Raw genomic sequence first — 20,027 nt, 5'->3', positions numbered from 1 at the left:
GACGCCGGAAAAACCACATCCGAAGGAGAAGATGCGCGTAGAGGGCCATGACGGATTTTATTGCGTTTTTGAGCGATTCAGGCCGAGGGCTTCAAGTGCCGTTGCTTTCTAAGTTGTTGAATCTGTTGTTTAATTCTCAGGGCTATAGTTGTTGGTGCAACTGCAGGGATTGATGCACGGATTATTTGGAAAAGCAGGAGTACTTTGCTTGGTTAGTCAAATTGGTCGTGCGCTAAGTACCCCTTTTTTTGCGAACCAACAGTTTTGTTGCGATTCAGTGCACCTGGAGCTTAGTAATAAGGGGAGGTGTGGCTGCCAGTATTGGCGGAAATAAGGCGGGGACCATGCTTGACAGGAGAAGCCTCCTGCCGAAGTTTAGGCGGCAAGGAACCACCAAAAAAAGAACAGAAGAAACCTGTGGGATTTTCGAGGTCCTGACTAAGCCCGGAAATCGCCGGCAGTCTGGGCCTCAGGAAAACCCCTCTTTTTCAGGGTAAAATTGGGTCCCCACCTGGGAGACTTTACACACAATTAGACTGTTACTTTGGGGCTAGCTTTCTAGCAAAACCTCTTCGGTGCGGGCTAAACACGGAAGGATGTCAAGCACTACTAATCTAGCTTTTCAATTACTCAAGAATCAGTGATTCTGAAAACATACGCGATTGCCTCTCTAATTGTCTCTCTGGAGCATATCTCTCTCTCTCTAGCCAGCCTATGCTTCCGACGCTACCACGTCCCCGTACATTCCTTTGCCGAAGGGTAGTGTGCGGCTGCTTCGACTCTCACCACTTTCAGATAAGAATCCTCACATACAGTGCCGGCTCACTAACTTTTCTATGTTGGACTCAGTAAGCACCCATCCGTACGAGTCCTTATCGTACGTGTGGGGATCTGATGACAACAAACAGCCCATCTATGTGGACGGCGATGAGCTATATATCATGGCCAACCTTTACGGGGCGCTATCACATCTTCGATATTGCTTTCTGGAAAGAATCCTATGGGTAGATGCTATTTGCATCAACCAAGACGACAAAGCCGAAAAAGGGCGTCAGGTTCAGTTGATGGCGAAGATCTATTCCAAAGCAAGCCGTGTAATTGTTTGGCTCGGAGAAAAAGCCGACGGCAGCGACCAAGCACTCGAAGACATTCGCGCAGCTGCAGTCAAAGAGCCCGCGAATTCCCCAGCCGACAAAACAAACCGGAATAATATCCTCACTTTGCTTGAACGGAGATGCTCTGAACGCATTTGGGTACGTGGTAGACGATTAAAGAGTAGGGAATCGCCATTGATAATGAGTTCAGGTCCTCCAGGAGGTTGCTGCAGCTCGACATATCTTAATTAAATGTGGTCCTACGGAGATCGACGGGTATGCGTTCTGCTCAGGCCTGAGCGCATTAAACCTGTCCTACGAAACGCGCCCACATCTGCTGGGTCTGATTCCTCCGATAGTCTACCTTATAAGAGGCGCAGTATTCCGGCCTAGATACGAAGGAGACGAAACCAATCTACAAGACAGGTTTTCCCTAGGTATACGCCCTCTAGGCCAGCTGGTGGATATGTACCATACGCACAAGGCTACCGTTCCTCTCGACAAGGTGTATGCCTTGCTTGGTATGAGCAATGATAATCCACACGTAGGAGGACTAGATGTCAATTACGAGGCCGCATGGGGAGAAGTCTTCCAGAATCTTGTTCAATTCCGCCTCTCCGACCAGATGTCCGTCAGCACTTGGGACGGTGTGGTGGTGGCGGTGATTGAAGCAAGATGCTGCATTCTCGGCGAAGTATCCTCAGTTGGAGAGGATGCTACTCGGCATAACAGACCAAACGGGGATGCTACTCGGCATGACAGACAGCACGTGGAGATTACCTGGGAGGATACGCCAAGCCATTTCGGCCCGGAAGAAAAACAGAGCTCTCGTTTCACCTTCCAGGCCTCAGCAAAGGCCGTTAAGAAAGGGGATGTCGTGTGTCTTTTGCAAGGAGCATCTTCGCCTACAATCGTCAGGTTATGCGACGGGTTTTCGACTATTATTATGATTGCGGTTCCATTGACAGACGATGTACGACAGCGTTCAGCCTCAGTAATAGCCTTCCCAATTGATTTACTCGTGGTCTGGGACTGGGATGAATCTCGAAGAAAGTTGCAAGATGGAGAAGACTATGAAAAGTTGATAAGCAGTCGAAAAGTGCCCAAATGTCCAGTGGCAAAGTGTCAGTGCTTGCATAGCCTGGAAAAAACGACCAGATTATGGAATTTCGGAGTGTTGCTGAATAGAATAGCAAGATATGACGTTGCGGCAAAGAATCTCCAAAAAGCCGTGGAAATTTATAGGTCTAAGTTGACCATGCCTATTTTGGCCAGGCCCACTTTTGGCCCATGCGCAAGCCTCCATGCACTTACAACACATGTGATGAATCCTTTTTCTTCAACACAACGCAACTTCCTCAAAACAGCACCAAATTCCTTCAATTCTACTACAATTGATAGCTCTTTCACTGTTATTTCGAAGATGCCTCAATATAACGAGTTGGAAATGCTGCAGGGCATGCAATAAGTCCGCGAAGACATTCCGGTGCGGCGCGCGGCCCTAGAATGTGGCGTTCCAAGGACCTCTCTTCGCAACCGTATAGCTGGCCACAAATCCCGCCATATTGCATTCGAACACATGTAGGTTCTTCCTCATGCGACGGAAGCACGGCTCGCGGAATGGATCATCCTCCTAGGCGCTCTCGGCCTGCCTCCGACGCATGCAACGGTCCGGGAATTTGCCCGCCGGCTGGCCGTGGATGGAGGGAAGCCGGAATGGGTAGGACCGAAGTGGTTGCGCGGCTTCATGGCCCGGAACCCGTCAATCCGGACCCAGTGGGCCCAAAGCATGGATACGGCCCGCCTCAACGGCGCCACGGTCCCGGTAATCACGGCTTGGTTCAACTACCTGGCCCTCCCAGCAGTCAAGCTGATCAAGCCGGAGAACCGTTGGAATAAAGACGAGACTGGCCTTCTTGAAGGCCAGGGTGGTAACGGCATGGTTCTCGGATCTGAGGAAAGAGCCAACAACAAGAAGCTAAAGAAAAAGAAGTCAGGATCACGGAATTGGACCACGTTCGTCGAATGCATCTCTGTAACGGGCAGGTCAATACCTCCTTTGGTAATCATGAAGGGAAAAACCTTACAACAACACTACCCAACCAAAATGAATCCCTTTAAAGGCTGGAAGTTCCACACGCAAGAAAAAGGCTGGATTGACGACGAGGGTGCGTTAAAATGGCTTCAGGAAGTCTTCCTTCCTCATACCCGCACGGCCAACAACGAACGCCGGCTCCTCATTGTTGACGGCCACGGCAGTCATACAACTGATGATTATACGTGGACCTGCTTCCAAAACAACATTCAGCTTCTTTACTTACCGGCACGCTCATTACACGTGCTTCAGCCGCTTGATTTGACGGTTTTCTCGGTCCTGAAGCGGGCATACCGGAAGGGGTTTAACTCCCTACCCCGGTGCTCCGATTCAACAATCTCCGGCCGGCGCACTATGTTGATCTGTTATCGGGCTGCCCGGGAAGAAGCATTCAAGGAAGAAAACTGCAAGGCAGGGTGGTATGCTACCGGCTTGTGGCCGGTAAATAAGCTCAAGCCACTCACGAGCCCTCAAGTGCTAGATAATAGCAACAAAGCCGGTAAAAGTACGGCTATAGCTACTCTCGAGGAAGAGAGGGATACGGCTCATCAGCAACAACAGTTGCTTAACGATTACGGCACTTGGAAGACTCCTAATAAGGTTACGGACCTTACGATTGCTTTGGCTAAAATAAACATCAGCTCCCCGGCCCGCAGGGCACGTCATCAGCTATTCAGGAAGGTCAGGAAGGCATTCACCCTCAGGGACTTTGAGCTGGCTAAGCTCAGGCACGAAAATGAGCCTCTGAAAGCTGAGCTTGAGAACAAAAAGGGAACCAAGAGGAAGAAGGTGGAATTGAGCCTAAATTCGAAGTTTGCCTCGATAAAAGACATTCGGCGCGCGCAGAGGGCAGTAGGGCGCGAAAGTGATAGCTCTGAAAAATCAGAGGGCTCGGAAGAAGAAGAAGAAGTCGAAAGTTGTATAGTAATTAGTTGATTTGGTGATATTTTAGATGCTTCAATGTAGGGTGTCATTCATGAGTCGGCGGCTCAGCACGGACCAAAAGTGGGCTGGGCCAAAATAGGCATGGTCAACTTAGGGAAGGATTAGGAAGCGTGGATGAAACTGACCTAGGTCACGGCTTTTGGAGAGAGGCGGATGAGGAGGTGCTGAGGATAATGGATGATTTACTTCTCGACGACAGGAGTATCAACATCGAGGCAAAGTATAAGGAGCATAGACAGGCGCCACTATCGTGGGCCGCTGCGAACGGCCACGTGGCAGTTATACGGCTGCTGCTCGAGAGGGGCGCCAGTATCGATTTGACGGATAACGGCGGCTGGACGCCGCTGTCGGAGGCCACGGCGAGCGGCCACGAGGCGGTTGTACGGCTACTGCTCGAAAAGGGCGCCAGTATCGATTTGACGGATTACGGCGGCTGGACACCGCTGTTGTGGGCCGCGGCGAACGGCCACGAGGCAGTTATACAGCTGCTTAAATGATCAGTTATCAGACCGTCATAGTTGCTTAACCTCCTCCCCACCCATAACCTGTTCCTAGTTCCTTATCATATACTTCTTATCTGTGGCGAATAACTATGCCATATTTACTAAAATTATAAGGAATGACGTAACCCATCGCTCGTTTTGCCACACACTATATACTGCCAGGAACACCACACTCTGGGTTTAGTGGAATTGATAAGGTTGAAAATTATGTGACTGTTCTTGCTTTTTCTATCTTATTGGTTCTTTGGCGAGGCAGGCTGCGCTAGATGTAACACGCGACTAGAAGGTTCTACACGTAGCCAGAACTAGTCTATTTGTCAGGCTCGCCACCGCAGTCGCCACCAACCTCAACTATATAATATAGCTCTCTGGCTCTGCCGGAGAGCAAGAGACACGCTTCAACTAATCATTCAATTTCCCTTTAACCACGAATCTTCCCTCTTACAGTGTCTCACACCTATCCTCATCACCTACAACGCCTACGGCGTCACACTAGATCGTAGGCTGTTATTATAGAATAGTAAAGTTGAGGAAAGAAAGGAATCTAGCATCCGGAGCGCGAAAGCGCCAATCCTTGCGGGCGCTCGCGGAGCCCTATACCAATGGCCTACCTCACTCTTATAACCCCAACCCTTGCATGGCCGCCATAACAAAAGAACCTTTCTTATAGTTGTGAATGGTGGCAAGTCGTCTGGCAATGATTGCGCGTTTTGTGGTAGTTTACTATAAACCTACAATTCTAGTCATTTCTAGACCCTTCCTTTCTGATAGCATGTTTGGTTCTGGAGAAATTTGCGTATGTGGTAGGGGTTTAGTACTGTGGGCACTGTCAACACCGAAAGGATATGTGCCCCATCCGATATGTGCTTATTGAGGCGGCCTAGACTGCTGAAACTTAAGACCACGCGCCCGCCAAAAAGGCAATCCAAACCGCGGCACATGTAGTCTGCATGAGAAAATGCAGACCATTGTTGACCTTTTCGCCATTTCATGCAGGGGAACTAGTTAATTGGGGGTCCTAACCAGCTGGCAACCTGTTTCAGCGCCGGCACCAACTCGAATTTATCCAATTCAGTCGATCAAATATAGCCATTTAGAGCAATTAATTACACCATTTTGAGGTCAGATTCAACCAACTCGTAAGGCCAAAATAATTGGCGAATTGGCAATTATTTCCCATTGGCCAGGCCATTTTTAGGGCGGATTTTTCGGATTTTCCTGGGTCCAGGGCGCTCCTTGACCAAGACCAGCCCTGTATTTTCCTGGGCCCGGGAAAATCTGCGAGGCAGGCCGCAGGTCGCTGCAATGCACCGTTGAAGCTGCAATGCAACCATCACGACGTAAATAAACAGCCGAATCCGACCTTTCTACCGAACCTTCCATTCCTACAGCGATTCTAGGCATATCACTATTACGAGAAGGTCTTCACGGCCGTAAGCACAAGCTCGGCGGCAGGCCATTTGCAAAAGGGCATGCCGAAAGTTTCACGTCGAGGAAGAGGGCGTTGAGGTCTAAGTCAACTGGGCTAAAAGCAGAACACCCTAGCTGCGGAACATGCCGGTGGCGCTTTTCCGCCCGTGTAAGCTAGAGCATTCAACACAAATTACCACCGTTCAATGAAGCAGTTGTGCTATTCAGCGGTGTGACCTGCGCGAAGGATGTGATGGCGTTTGTGTCTTACATGGCAAATTCCGCAGCTAGGGTGTTCCGCTTTTGGCCTAGTTGACTTGTGTCAGCGGACCCGGAGAGGGCATTCAGTAACGGTAAGCTGGTATTCGGCGCATAGATAGAATGGGCGACGATACCTTCAATAGCATCATGTACTTGAAGGATTGGGTACGTTGACGAGCTTTTCCGGGCTTCAGGGCATTTTTTTACTATTTTAGACATCTTTGATAACTTTTTACATCTTTTTTGGTGGAGCTGAAGATGCTGTTCGTGGTACTCAAACTACGTAGGGATCCTACAGGTCGAAGGGTTGGTAGATCTACCGGGGTTAATGTTGTGTCTATTCTCCCTCTCTCTCTCTCCGGAACTAAGGTAGGTTCTGCGTGCGACCGGGGTTTTTGTGTGTGTGTGTGAGAGGTCCGCGCGCCGCACGTGCCTACTTGCACGTGCGTACTCGCGCGATCTCTGCTTCCTCCCTCTAGTGTGCGGTCACCAGTATCGCTATTCCAACAGATGCCGTCAAATATCATCAATTATTACCATATCAATCAATTCTAGCCTCAACCCAGCCAAATATCCATTTTTGGTGGCTCAATTCAACCAAATATAGCCTCAAGATTGAGTCGTTTGAGCCATTTCCAACGCTGACCTCTTTGTTTAGACACGACATCTCGGATAGTTAGACGTCTCGGGTAGTTAGACATCTCGGGTAGTTAGACATCTCGGGTAGTTAGACATTTCGGATATTTAGAGTAAGCAAAGGAGGGCCAGCGAACTGTGTGCCTCCTGGCGCGGCCACTCAGTGTCACGACGAGTGCTTCGGCTTGCTTATCAAGGAATGACTATTGGGAATCTAGTTTTGATTCAAGATTAACATCTCAAGCTATTCCAGGTGCCTGCCCTTGGGGCTTGAGGTGGACAGGACCACGCCATACCTCGACCAGCAATGGTAGGGTAATTCGTCTCGTCCAATCCAGGTACACAGGTAAGTACCGTACTTGGGGCACCTCCCCCATAGCCGATTTAGAACCAAGGCACCCTAGGGGTGGTGCGTCCCATCAACGGTGGCTGGCGCCGTCAACAAACCCGCCAGACGCTTCCTCCGAGTTCCTAACGAATTACGCGGGCACCATGAGATAATCTCTGCCGTAAAATTCATCAGCTGTGTGGCGTTCCTTGTCGCTCATTTTCTCGCGCCAATTGTATGCGGTCGGGTCGCTGTCGCCGCTGCTCTCAGCGTATGCTCCGGCGTCTCTCAGGCCCTGGGGCATGGCCACCTTTTTCTGGTCCCAACCCGGTGTCCCGTCCATTTTGACAATGAGGTTCTAGAGCATTTGGGGGTCCATCTGCTTCTGCAATTTAAGGGCGCGATGGGTGATGTGTATGAGACCCGGATGGGGCATGGTCCAGGCATGGCCCAAGTCGATGAGCTTGGCGCCGAGGTAGTTTGATATCTCGATGTCGCGTACGAGGATGCCCAGCTGGTGCAGTTCGTGGGCGTCCCTCCACAGGGATCCGACCTGTACTTCTCTGAATGGGATCATCTCGGTGGCCAAGTCCTTGACGATGGCGCGGATGGGATGCTTGTCGCGATTCTTGTACTCGGCTGTCCGGTTCCAGAAGTCGTTGCCATAGCCAAGAAGATCTTCTTGTCTAGAAGTCAAAAGGAGGTAGCCCTGGGCGGGGATGGCGAGGTCTTCCCTGCCACGCTCTTTCAGCCGGCCGTAGGCACGACACTCGCAGTTGAAGGAATCATAGAAATCGACGTAGTGCTGTAGGGATTGAAACTGGCCCTGTTGATAGCCGCCCTCGCCCGAGTCTCTCAGGTACTCGGCCTCGCGGAACTTGAACTTCCCGTTTCTTGGAGTCAGTTTCGGCTTCACGTCTTTTTGCATCAATAGTATCCTACCATTTTGAGAGCATACGTGGCCCCTTTGATCTGGACCTTCCAGACGGCGCCTTCATAGTCCTCTTCGGCATTCCCAAGCGGCTCGAGGAATTCAATCTCGGCTTGGCCGTTGTAGAAGGGCGCGAGCTTGGGACCTGGGACTTGGGGGAGCGGGAGGCGGGGTTGAGACATGGCGGCACCATGCGGGAGGGAAGGAGGGAGAATTGAAGGAGGAAGTGGAAGGGAAATTGATTAAAACAAGTGAGTAAGGCAGTTGGTTAATTCGAGACTTCACACCGCTGGCTGCGCGCGTCGCCCTTGGACTTGATATACCCGAATCTGATACGGCGGGTCAGTGCGCGGCGGCCTGCCTTTGGCGACTGACAGTGGAATATGGATGTGATATGTGATATGGAAGTGAAGTAACTTGCGAGGGAGGTCGTTGTCGTCGCCTGTGCCTGTGCCCGTGCCTGTGCCTGTACCTGTGCCTGTACCTATGCCTGTACCAAATTTAGCCCTGAAACTCGAGTCTGACGGCGTCAAGTGGCACCCAAAACGTCACTCAGGTCCGACAAGTTGCATGGCAAACCAACTGCTCTGATGTTCCGAGGTACAGGTACCTCAAGCCCTTAACTGCCTAGGTGCTGTGCGTCCTTGGGGCCCGAGCCTCTTGTGGGTGCCTAGTACATGTATCTGTCGAGTCGAATTCCCAACCTCATTCGCTTGGACACGGCGGACAAAAGGTATGTCCGGCTTAGGCACCTTGTCACACCCGAGCGACACTGAGGAGGTGTGCCGGAAACTGCCGCCATTGGTCAAGGTAGGCTCCCTCCCTCCTGTGAGCCACCTAATAATTAGCCACTTTCTAACAATTGCAACGACAGGGGCTGATTATTAGGTAAGACCTGCCAGTCAACAGTGGAAGCCAAAGGGAGGGGGCTGTTTCCTTTTAGATTAAGCCTTCGCAAACCCGGAAAAAATTAATCTCTGACTTTGGCTTACAGCCCCCAAACATCAGGCGTCAGCCCGCGCCATCCTTGTGCGGAAATTCCGCCTAGTACTTCCATAATTATTATGCTCGTCTGGACCGTCGCATCGAGCTGCAAGTGACCAAGTTCACTTCAGTCGCCGCCCCCAGAAAGGGGACTCCGGCCCCTATTTCGAGTCTCCCTGCGGCCGCCACTGACGTGCCAAGCGAGGCTAGCCAGATCATCATCGTGTTACACACCCCTTTTCTCGCCGTCGGTTGGTCTCAAACCCAACTGAGTCTAAAGGTGGAACCAACTGAGTCTGAACGCGGAAACCGGATTTGTCCTTGCCTGGCGGAATCCAGACACTTTTGCCCTATCTAGTTAGGACCAAGTTCTGAGCGAGCCCTCGGAATACCTCGCAACTCCCGAAACACGTCTGTCTGTGCCTCCCGCAGGGCCCGCCGCGGGTGCTCTTCTGCCTCACGACAGCCCCAAAATAGCTCTGGCAATGAGATTACTGTTCCGTGTAATCATGTCTGGCGACGCCCAGTCTCGTATCTCCGTCTGGCACGGGTTTCTTGGGCGTCATTCGGCGATTATAAAGCCCCAATTCCGGATCATGAAGATGGTTCATTGTAGCCTCATTCTCAGCACCATCAACCCAGCCCGCTCTCAACTATCCTTGACATACTGTACTCACATTTACCTTCCCTTCCTCTTTCTCCAAGATCTCAGAAGGAGAACATCCATTGTATTGATCATGGCTGAGTCGAGGAAGTTGCTGGATATCCTCCAGAGGCCAAACTCAACCCTCACTGATGTGTGGGATGGCTCAAGCTACGGCAACACGAAGTCCCAAGGCGGCAACTTCGATGAAGTGGTGGTTAGCCCGAGCCATTCATTAGTTGAGCACTGGACAGATTTCAACTTTGGAGCCATCGTTCTGGCGTATGGGAACATCCTCCAGAAGAAGGTTGACGACTACTCCGACATTGGGCTCGACAAGAAGTACCAGAGAATAAACACCCCGGCAGGCACGCCGACGTTCATTCGGAATGAGAACGATCTTGACACATTCGGCATCGGCTGGTTCATCCCCGTCGTCAGACACGCCCTCAAAGGAGCAGCCCATGACCTCCACAAGCAACTGAAACGCCAAGCAAAACATCCCGAATCAGACGCCACTATTGTGTCTAAGAAGATTGAATGGAAAATTCCCAAAACTACAAATTCTGCCGTTAGCCCGGATTGGGTAAGTAACTAAATTGTTTTCCGATTGGAAACGACACCCCCCCCTTAATTAGCCCTTCTGCCCACCTTGGACATCATCTCAGGTGTGCATGTGACCAGCTCGCTAACCACACACGGTTCTTGTCTTTCACCTGATAATTAGGCCATATTAGACCACGACATAACGACAAAATACACGGAGGAAAAAGATGATCCTGAAAAGCCACGCCCAGTAAGGGAACGTATTTACGCCATCGGTGACAGCAAGCTGAAGCAGAAGTGGAAGTCCGCCTGGCTTGTCGAGGGAGAAGACAAGGACGGCAAAGTCATGAAGACTATGGATCGGGCATCTTCGGGAAGCAAGCCCCCCCGCGCCTTAACGTGGCAATCGAGCGTCTTCTTCCGCTCCGCCAAATTGCGACCTACTGCAGGTACGGAGAGTCGCGCTACGCGTGGCTGGTGACGCAGGATGAGATGGTCGCGCTGCGCATCAGACGCGTCGTCAACCACGATAACGCACCTAAGAAGCGGGCGGGAATCGAGTACGTCGCCATTCCCTGGGAGAGCAAACACGGCCTGACAATCAACCTGGCAATCGCCGTGCTTGGCCTCATGGGCATGAACGACAGGCACCGCGATATGGAGGCGGCCGGAAACAAGCAGCTCAACTCTATGGCGGCGCTTAACGAGTGGAAGCTCACTGACGACAAGAAGCACTACGAAAACGTCATCTCGAGGCGGACGATTGATGTCGCCAAGTGGGACGACGAGCGGAAGGCGGCGGCCACCTTGGCCGGCAAGACCGTCGACGTCAAGATCGTCACCAACGAAGACGGCACCAGCGTAACAGACAATCTGTTTCCGGATCTCAAGCACGATGGCAAGGACTGCGTCATCGACACACAGAAATTTAAGCTCCGCGCGAATTATAAAAAGTACGAAGTTCATCCGTATGGGCCTGTGGAACATGATGAGGCGGGCTACTTCGTCATGGATACGAAGAAGACCCCACATGCTCGCATGGCGGTCACAATGCCTAAATGAGTTTTATGGAATAATGTGGCCCCAGCGATGTCGATAACCGCACCATGGACAGGCTCCATGGACCAAGCTGCTATCTGGCAGAAAAAAACGGGGGCCGGCGTGCGGATACAAGATTGCAACACCGGACTGGACTCTGGCATAAAGGATTACCGCTGAGCGGGCTCTATTACTGTAGTGTATGATATACCTTCCGACAGCCGCTGGTTGAGATGCCGAGGGAGGTTGGCCTGGGAGCCGACTCGTCGTGCTCCGGAAGCGCATTTCTCGGGCGTGGCTCTGGGAGCACACCAAGCTTTAAATTAGACGTCTTTTTGATGACGACAATGGAATGTTTGCCTATTGAAGATGCATTTGTGATTTACCTATTTCGTGGGACGACGGAATTTGGGTGCCAAACGGTTACACGGGCGAGATCAAGGGGAAGACGGACGCGTCCACACATGAACCGGTGCCGCCCGCCGCCCGCCGCCCGCACGCCCGCACGCCCCAAACATCGAGCACATCCTATCCTGTTTACAAGGCGAGCTGGGAAGCAAGGTTAGCGGGTTGCGGGGCAGCAAGAAAAAGGGGGATAGTAAACAAAAGGGGGAGGCAAAAAGGGGGATAGTAAACAAAAGGGGGAGGCAAAAAGGGGGATAGTAAACAAAAGGGGGGGGCAAAAAGGGGGATAGTAAATAAAAGGGGGAGACACAAAGGGGGGACGGATAAATAGGGAAAAGGGGGGTAAACAAAGGAGTGGGCCCAACCACAATGTGCCGCAACACACAGACAAAGAAGAAGAAAGAGGAAGGGAACGGCACAGAAACCATGCACAGGGACACCAGACAATCGGCAAAGTTGCCAGGGTCTGTAACTATTGGCACCGATGCACCTGTCGGCATAGGCCGTTTTTGTCGGGCCATAATAATAATTAGAGCGTTGCAGTCGAGCAGCTCGGATTCTGTCGCCCAGGGCGGGATTGACCTAGTCTAGATGCCGTGGGCTAATCAGCATAGCATACAAAACAGGCATTGAAGACCGAACACAGTTCTGCCAGCGGTGCAGATTTTGTGGTACGTAATTAGTAGCATTTGGGGGGCAAGGGCAACGGTAGCCGCCACCTCACGCGACACAAAGCTGGCTCAACGCAGCTCGCTTCGTTCTTCTTTCTTTCACTGATTAGCCACCTAACCTTATTAAAACGCCAGATTATAACTACCTTCGTTGCCCAATTGCTTGTCACATCGCCCCAGCAAGACACATCACGTCGAATAAAGGCAGCACACTCACGCATCACACTCACGCAGCACACAACCCGCGCTTGCAGACCAGGTCATCAGAGCAGTCATTCTCGTCCCCGCACGGCGCTCCCGCGCAGTGGCCGTCCCACGAGCAGCTGCCAGTCGACCCCGTCGTGGTCGTAGGGACCTCCTTTCCGGACCCCATCCCCGTAGTAGTAGTACTGCCGCCACTGGTGCTGCCGATCTTGGCGACGAGCTGGTCGCCCAGCGCGGCGATGCTGCTCTCAAACGCGGCAAAGCTGGCGGCCGCCCAGTCCGCCCCGTCGGCCCCTGGAACTGCCCCCGCGCCCGTGAAGCCAATGTACAGCACGTCCTCTGTGTCGTGGCCGTTGTCGCCCGTCATGCTGTTGCCGAAGCACGCTGTGGCGAGGGACAGGCTCGCTTCGCCGACTAGCGGGTCCGGGTCGTCATCGCCGTTGGTGTCGCCCCACACGCCGTACATCTACTTACACACACAGGGATCAGAACTGGGAAGGGCGAGCTGGTGATGAAGGAAGTGCACGCACCAGCTGGTCGCCGCACACGACGGCCATGAGGCTCAGCGGCTCGATGCCGTACTCCTGCGGGTCGAAGTTGGTCCAGCCGGGCGCGGAGCCGTCGTTGCCGAAGACGACGAACGGGTGGACGTTGGCGTTGAGGTCGTCGATGCCGGCGCCGTAGCTCGCCACCACGTCCTTGAAGGCCGTCTGCGACTGGATGTCGTCGCTGTTGCCGCACCGTCCGTCGCCCGCCTGCGCCCCGTCGCAGTCAATGTCCATGTTGGCCAGCGCGCCCCCCGTCCCCGTGATGTATACGATGCCGAAGTCCGCCAGGTGGTCGCCGCAGTACGAGAAGGCTGGCGGCGCGTTAGCAAAGGCTGGCGGCTCGGCGGGGGAGGCAAGCATCCTCTCTGCGGTGGGGCGGGGGGGGGGAATCTTACTGTCGGGGCCGCCGTCCGTGTCCCGGAAGCCCGTTTCTAGCGGGTTGGAGCACGCGCCGCCAGCCTTCAACGAGTTGTAGAAGCTGAGCACGTTTGCCGGGACATCGCGGGCGGCCGCGCCGAGCACGCCGACGATGGACAGGAGGACGAGGCTGCGTGTGGCAGCCATTCTGAGTCGGCCTCGCGGGCTATTGTGTCTGGACTTGCAGGTCTTGAGATGTCAAGTGTGGCGACGGACTTTCAAGAAAAACCAGACAGGCCCGAGGCATGGTCTTAATTATACTCGACCATGTCTGTTGGTGCGGTCGCTCGACTGGCCCTGGCCGTGCCGAGAGGCGCACCGGCCGTCCAACATCTCATTTTCAACATGCCGTAACCGGCCATAGGCGCGACCAGGGTCCACAGCCTGCAAGCGTGCAATTGTTGGGGTGATTTCGCCCCTGGGCCCATCACTCGACCGATCGTGAAACGGCTTGGCAGCCACCGCCGCCCGGGCCTTAATCATCCCAAGCTTGCCCAACCCCGTTTTTCACGACGAAGTGGAATATTTATAGCGGGGGATCTGCTAGAGTAAATGTAACGGTTGCGTTTGCCCACCCACACGGAACGGCTCCGATCCCGCACCAGCGGCCGTTCCGTCCGCTGCGCCGCACCACCGCTTGCACGCAATTTGCCCGCCTTGCACCGCAATTTGCCCGCCTTGCACCCCGCAAGAGGCACGCAGCGGCCAAGCGTTAATCACACACTGATTCGGCCGGGATGTTGCCACCGTCATGCTGTCACGCTGTCATGCTGTCATGCAACTCGGTCGGTTCTCGGCTGGAGAGATTTCGCTGACCGAACGACGGGCAGGGAGACTGTCGGAGGGCAGCGGGACCACGTCGCGAAGTTGGGATCGCCAGACGGCGGAGCTCATACGAGCTTATTGCAACGTCCGATGGATGGATGTGGCCAATGAACAGCGTCGGCGCCAAGTATACCAGGGGCGGTTACGCAGTAAGCAGGTTGTGCTTCCCCATATTTTGTGCCACATCGCCAGGCAGCAGCCGCACTACTCTGGGTAGTCACCACCGTCTGTCTACATTAGCGGCACAGCATTGTTTCAGAACAAATTTAGCCAGAACCGGCCGCTTTAATTAATATTTCCACTCACCTCATCCCACTCCACAACCCAGACTCTACCGGCGCCGGCACCCCTGAACCTTGAGCAACGAACGGCGTCGCCCCGCTGCTGATAAGCCTCGCGATGGAGCCGGAACTCCATCAAACAAGCATCTGGTCGGATGGTGTGTCGGATGGTGTAGTTGGTTATCACGTCAGTCTAACACACTGAAGGCCTCCGGTTCAAGCCGGGTCTGATCAGACACGCGAGACCTCCGGTTCAAGCCCGGGTCTGATCAAACACGCGATGCATTCCTTGTTGGTAGCCGCTTTGTAGCGTCTCTTGGCTGATTCGTTGTGTGATATTGCTTTTCGGGTCTTGTGCGTTTGTTAGTTTGCTACGAGTGCAGAGATTCAGCGTAGATTCAGCGCAGAGAAGAAATATGTCTTGCTCAACCCTGATTCTTTACTTTGAGCTCCGGTGTGAAAGACGTAATATGCGAGGGCACGTAGGGAATGCATGTGTGTGTATTGCTTTCTATGGAAGCTAAGCTATCTACGCGTGGGCGGAGAATCTATGTGGGGGGGATAGGCTGGATCTGCAGGGCCAACCAGTGCCCCGGGCTAGGCCTGGGCCTAGCACACGTAATCATGTTGGGGGTTGTTCTTCTCCAACCCTACTTATTAGCTTTGCAGTGTTCACGAGTCTGGAAAAAGGCAGGATCCGACATTGGCAGACCATTGCACTTAAGCCCGAGCAGAAAAAAGGACAGACTGCTCAAGGCGCCCAATGAGAACGCATCCAACTCATTTCTAGTCACTGGTAGATCAACACCCGAATCACGTGAGACAGGACAGACGATAGTCGGTGACATCAGGTCAGCCAGGGCACTGCCTTTGCATCCACGTAGAAGAGACGGCACCAAGTATCAAATGTTTTCTCACGCCTACTTCTACTCCAGGGGCGACCTCCACAGTTAGATCTGTCACCAAAGTCAGGTGGTCTGCTTATGGAACACCCCTGGATTTGGAACAAGGTTTGTCATCAAGGACTTGCCGCTCGCCACCCAACTCACCTATTTCAATCGCTTGCAACTCGACCAATTCTGCTTCAATACTTATCTTCTTTTCTCCATTTAATTGAGAAATGAAAGATAAAGCGATATACTCAGTTGGATTTGCAGAATGCGCTGGCAGAGTATGCAGAAACCGGCTTACTCCGTAGCTCTGCTGAAAATCACGGCATCCCCCCTACTACTCTCTTTAATCGGGTTCGTGGTTCCGAGCCAGCCTCCAAGGCCCAAATTCTTAATCAAAAGCTTTCTCCGGCTATGGAAGAACGCTTAACCGAATGGATTCTATTCCAAGGGTCGCTCGGTCACCCTCCAACCCACGCCCAAATTCGGAAACTAGCTAGAAGAATGCTCGAAGATAACGAGACCCTCGGAAAACGCTGGACTAGCCGGTTTTTGGCTAGAAATCCATCTATTTCTACAATTAGGCCTCGGAGAATCCATGCAAACCGTGCTGATCGAGCCTGTGAGGCCGTTATCCGGCCTTGGTTTGACTATTTGAAGCCTCCAGGCGTGGAGGCTATTCCAGCCAAGCATAGGTATAATATAGATGAAACTGGCATTGCTTCTGGCATTGGAGATAACGGCCTGGTTTTTGGATCTAAGGAAAGAAAGAAATTCCAGAAAAAGAAGAAAGGAGACCGAATTTGGACCTCGATTATCGAATGTATTTCCGCTGACGGCCGGTATTTGAACCCAGTCGTCATTTTCAAAGGTGGAAGCCTTCAACAACAATGGTATCCACGCGATTTACAGCCATTTAAGGGCTGGAAGTGGAAACCCACTGAAAACGGCTGGTCTGACGATGATACTGCCGTCGCATGGCTCCGCAATATCTTTCTTCCAGAGACTCGGCCAGCTACCCCCTCGGAGAAGCGCCTCCTTATTTTAGATGGCCACGGTAGTCATACCACCAAAGAATTCATGTGGCTAGCCTTTTCTAATAACGTACAATTGTTATTTCTACCAGCCCACACCTCCCACGTTCTCCAGCCCCTGGATTTATCGGTTTTCGGCCCTCTAAAAGCCCGGTACAGAGCCAAGCATAACGAGGTTGTTTCCGGCTTCGACGAAGGCACTGTTGCTGAAAAGAGGGCCTTCCTAGAATGCTACCGGCAAGCCAGGGTCTATGGAATGACTGAATCTAATATCAAAGCCAGCTGGAAAGCTACAGGCCTCTGGCCGGTCAGCCTCAGGAAGCCCCTAAGCAACGGCCTTGTTATTAAGAATTCTAACGGCGACGTTGGTCAACTGACCTCTACGGTTTCTATAGACCTTCAAGAGGTCCATAACCCCATTCTAAATAAGAATTCGGAGGGCCGGCCTATATGGTTTACCCCTAAAAAGCCGAAGGATTTCCGTATTCAGGGGCAGGTTTTTCTAGCCGGCCAGAAACGGACTGCCAACGACCGACTTTTCATACGCAAGGCCGCAAAAGCCTTCGATTACGTGGTTTTCCAACTAGCCAATACGGCGCATCAATTGGAGGCTGCAGAAAAAAGCCTAGAACGCACAAGAGGCCGAAAGAGAAGGAAGGTCCAAGTCGACCCTAATACGCAGTTCGCTGGAATTGAGGAGGTTCGTGCCTCACAGAGAGAGGCTGGCAGAGAGGACCTTAGTTATTCTGAAAGAGAAGAATCAGGAAAATCCGATACTGAAGACTTCATTATTGTAGCTAATTAATTGACAAAGTTGTTGGCAATTGAAGTTTGTGGTGTTGTGCGGGGTCCGATTCAGGGGCTGTTCCATAGGCAGGGGTGTTCCAAAAGTCCCCCACCTGACTAAAGTGAAATGACTCATGCCCACCACCACGCACACACTATAATAGCCTAGTTTGTCGTACCCCGACTGTAGTAGCCCAGTTTGTCGTCCCCCGTCTTACTCCTCCTCCGGCTCATCCTTCACAATGCCGCTCTCTTGATCGTCGCGGAGCACGTCGATGTGGTCTGAAGTTTAGGGGTTGCTATCGGGTGAGGAAGGCGCGCGCCGTCGGGCCTGCCAACTGATGTTTTATGGCTTGGCACATGTTGTCGGGCCAACCGGTGGATCTATGGGTTCTACTTATCCAGACCGTCACTTTCCAATACATATTCCGCGGTAGCCCAGATAGCGAGCCTTCCTCCAAGCAATGCAGTCATCCGTTTCCCACCAAAATGTTCTGTGTTGGTACATTGTTGGAAAGTGTTGGCACAATGTTGTTACAATGATGATACAATGTTGGTGCACTGTTGGTACAATGTTGGTGCACTGTTGGTACAATATTGGTGCACTGTTGGTACAATATTGGTACACTGCTGATACACTGTTGATGAATGGTTGATACATTGCTCTCCAGATTCTCACAAGTGCCTTTGACAGGTCCATCATTGGGAGACGGGCTTGGAATTCGGTACGTCGACTTGTACCCCCCGTCGCACTGGCTGCGAAGAGGGTGAAGAACCGGGCCAATTCTTTTTTGGATTGCTGCCGACTTGCTGCTGCCGACTTGCTGCTGCCGACTTGCTGACGTCTTTGAATGAGGTGGGCTGGTTCATCACGGACGAAGAGGCCAACTAGAGTCTTGATGTTGACGTTTCTTTGGGATCGCCCACGTTGTCCTCAACAAGGAGCAGCGTCTACCGTGCCGTTCGGAGTTGGGCTGGGAGCTGATTCTACCCTCCATGAACTCGGCTAGCGGCCGAGCTATCGAACGGCCGAGCCCGGTACCCTTGCACCGCTTGGTCGTCGTAATATCATATTGGGTAAATGGCGTAAACAACGACGCCGTGGCGTGTTTCGAAATCCCGATACCGGTATTAGTGGCTTCGGTAAGGATCAGGTAGCTGATCTCACCCTCTTCTTGAACCGCTGCTCGGGCCCGGATGCTGCCCTTCTCGGTAGGTTTAGCAGCGTTGCTGATAATGTTCTAAAGTATCTGCCGGTAGCGCAGCGGGTCGCCTCTTGCGCTACCGACAGATGCCCGCCGGTCGTGCCTGTGGCCCACCCCTCCGCCTCCGCCTCCGCCGTCTCGGAACATGCTGTCCTTTTTGACAAGCTTCACGAGCTCCTGCCATTTATTCTTTCCCGCCTCAAGCTCCTTGTTGGCTTTAATTTTCTTGTGCTTGCGAGTCTTGTCCCCGCCGCTTTGTTCTCGCGTTGGAGCACCGAAGAGATCCTCCCGAGTACCGACCGTGCTGAGCTGGGTCTGCGAGACGTCCGTGTTCAAGGTTCTGAGGAAAGGATTGGCGTGCGGGTTGAACACGAGCACCTCACAGGCCAAGCCCAGAACTGGTTGAGTTTTCAGAAACTGGCGATGGACTTGTCGTGTGGGTGCAGTTGTCGGGAATGGCCTGGTCTGAAGTGGCCTAGCTCGGAGGCGAGCCACTGGTCTGCTGCTCTGTGTCGGCCTTTTTTAAACTGAGCTAGCTAGCAGGCTCAGGGATTGAAGCCGCTAGATTTTGCCACTGATGGTGAGAGCTGGAGTCGTCCGAGCTTCTCACGCAGCCGAGTCGAAAGCCGAGGCCGTGGAAACTTGTCTCCGCCGGCAGACGACAGTTGACCAAGCGCCGGCGTTTTCTTGGCTGAAAAAGGAACAGAGCGAGGGGAGTAGTTCTCCGTGAAAATGAAGAGAAAGTGAAAGAATGGAGAAAAAAGCTTGAGCAGGAAGAACACGTGCTCGGATCCGATTGCCAGCAATGCCAGTTCCAATCTGCACGGTCCGTGGCTGCAGCCCGACAGCCGCTGTACAGTATTCTTAACACCCGCCATCACCCGACCAGCATGATTTTGTGGATGTTGCTTTTCCAGGCGCGTGCACTTCTTCTTCCTCTTCTTTCTCTCGTCGTTGGCGTTGCTTTCCTCTTCTTTTCTGATGTTGTGAGAACTTGCCAGCTGCCATCTGGTCCGTCGCCGCGCAGCAGAACGGACACAACGCCGATGAAGTCGAGCTTGAGGGGCAACTAGCCGAGACCAAGTATGACCAATGCCGACGCCGTGCTCTTGAGGATGGGCCAGTCTAACCATGACAATGGCCAAGAAAAGCGTGACTACGGGCTCTGGTGAAGCGAGCAGCGTCTTGAAGTTCTCAGGCCCCATGTCAAGCGTCGGCGGGCCCGTGGTGTATAAAAGCTTAAGCACAATGACGCGTGCTCGGATCCCAATGCCTGTGATGGAGACTGCGGCTATGCCAGAATGGTTCCTGGGTACAAAAGAATGGTTAGCGGCTGAGTAGAGCATT

At 52.8% G+C, this 20,027-nt stretch overlaps 6 protein-coding genes and 1 non-coding gene across 7 annotated transcripts; 3 read left to right on the top strand and 4 right to left on the bottom strand.

The window, feature by feature from the left end:
• Positions 1-740: 740 nt before the first annotated feature.
• B0T26DRAFT_649953 (heterokaryon incompatibility protein-domain-containing protein) lies at positions 741-2,562 on the top strand (the record flags this gene model as incomplete). The annotated part of the gene is made up of 2 exons (XM_060438137.1): positions 741-1,253; positions 1,306-2,562. Coding segments are annotated over 2 exons (1,770 nt in total), but the record flags the coding sequence as incomplete, so codon positions are not given.
• A 1,799-nt stretch (positions 2,563-4,361) lies between these two features.
• On the top strand, positions 4,362-4,625 carry B0T26DRAFT_600088 (ankyrin repeat protein; the record flags this gene model as incomplete). Its single annotated transcript, XM_060435708.1, has 1 exon — positions 4,362-4,625. A coding segment is annotated over one exon (264 nt), but the record flags the coding sequence as incomplete, so codon positions are not given.
• Positions 4,626-7,153: 2,528 nt separating this feature from the next.
• Positions 7,154-8,385, bottom strand: B0T26DRAFT_813556 (kinetochore Sim4 complex subunit FTA2-domain-containing protein; the record flags this gene model as incomplete). The annotated part of the gene is made up of 3 exons (XM_060447335.1): positions 7,154-7,630; positions 7,775-8,155; positions 8,215-8,385. 3 exons carry the CDS (start codon positions 8,383-8,385, stop codon positions 7,424-7,426), a joined length of 759 nt encoding a protein of 252 aa, XP_060295058.1. The 3' UTR covers positions 7,154-7,423.
• Positions 8,386-10,638: 2,253 nt separating this feature from the next.
• B0T26DRAFT_783146 (uncharacterized protein) lies at positions 10,639-11,333 on the bottom strand (the record flags this gene model as incomplete). Its single annotated transcript, XM_060446741.1, has 1 exon — positions 10,639-11,333. A coding segment is annotated over one exon (693 nt), but the record flags the coding sequence as incomplete, so codon positions are not given.
• Positions 11,334-12,587: 1,254 nt separating this feature from the next.
• On the bottom strand, positions 12,588-13,806 carry B0T26DRAFT_783142 (chitosanase precursor; the record flags this gene model as incomplete). Its single annotated transcript, XM_060446740.1, has 4 exons — positions 12,588-12,813; positions 12,859-13,160; positions 13,225-13,553; positions 13,638-13,806. The coding sequence occupies 4 exons, from the start codon at positions 13,804-13,806 to the stop codon at positions 12,717-12,719; spliced, it is 897 nt and encodes a 298-aa protein (XP_060295056.1). The 3' UTR covers positions 12,588-12,716.
• Positions 13,807-14,926: 1,120 nt separating this feature from the next.
• Positions 14,927-14,999, top strand: B0T26DRAFT_t178. Its single transcript has one exon. It is a non-coding gene; the product is annotated as a tRNA-Val (tRNA).
• Positions 15,000-17,689: 2,690 nt separating this feature from the next.
• Positions 17,690-19,885, bottom strand: B0T26DRAFT_753820 (uncharacterized protein; the record flags this gene model as incomplete). Its single annotated transcript, XM_060445757.1, has 4 exons — positions 17,690-17,757; positions 18,467-18,683; positions 18,765-19,078; positions 19,771-19,885. 4 exons carry the CDS (start codon positions 19,883-19,885, stop codon positions 17,690-17,692), a joined length of 714 nt encoding a protein of 237 aa, XP_060295055.1.
• Between the last annotated feature and the right edge of the window lie 142 nt (positions 19,886-20,027).

This window comes from Lasiosphaeria miniovina (assembly GCF_030549165.1).
Source record: "Lasiosphaeria miniovina strain SMH2392-1A chromosome Unknown B0T26scaffold_5, whole genome shotgun sequence".
NCBI classification, from domain to species: domain Eukaryota; kingdom Fungi; phylum Ascomycota; class Sordariomycetes; order Sordariales; family Lasiosphaeriaceae; genus Lasiosphaeria; species Lasiosphaeria miniovina.
This window is presented reverse-complemented; position numbering and strand designations above follow the sequence as displayed.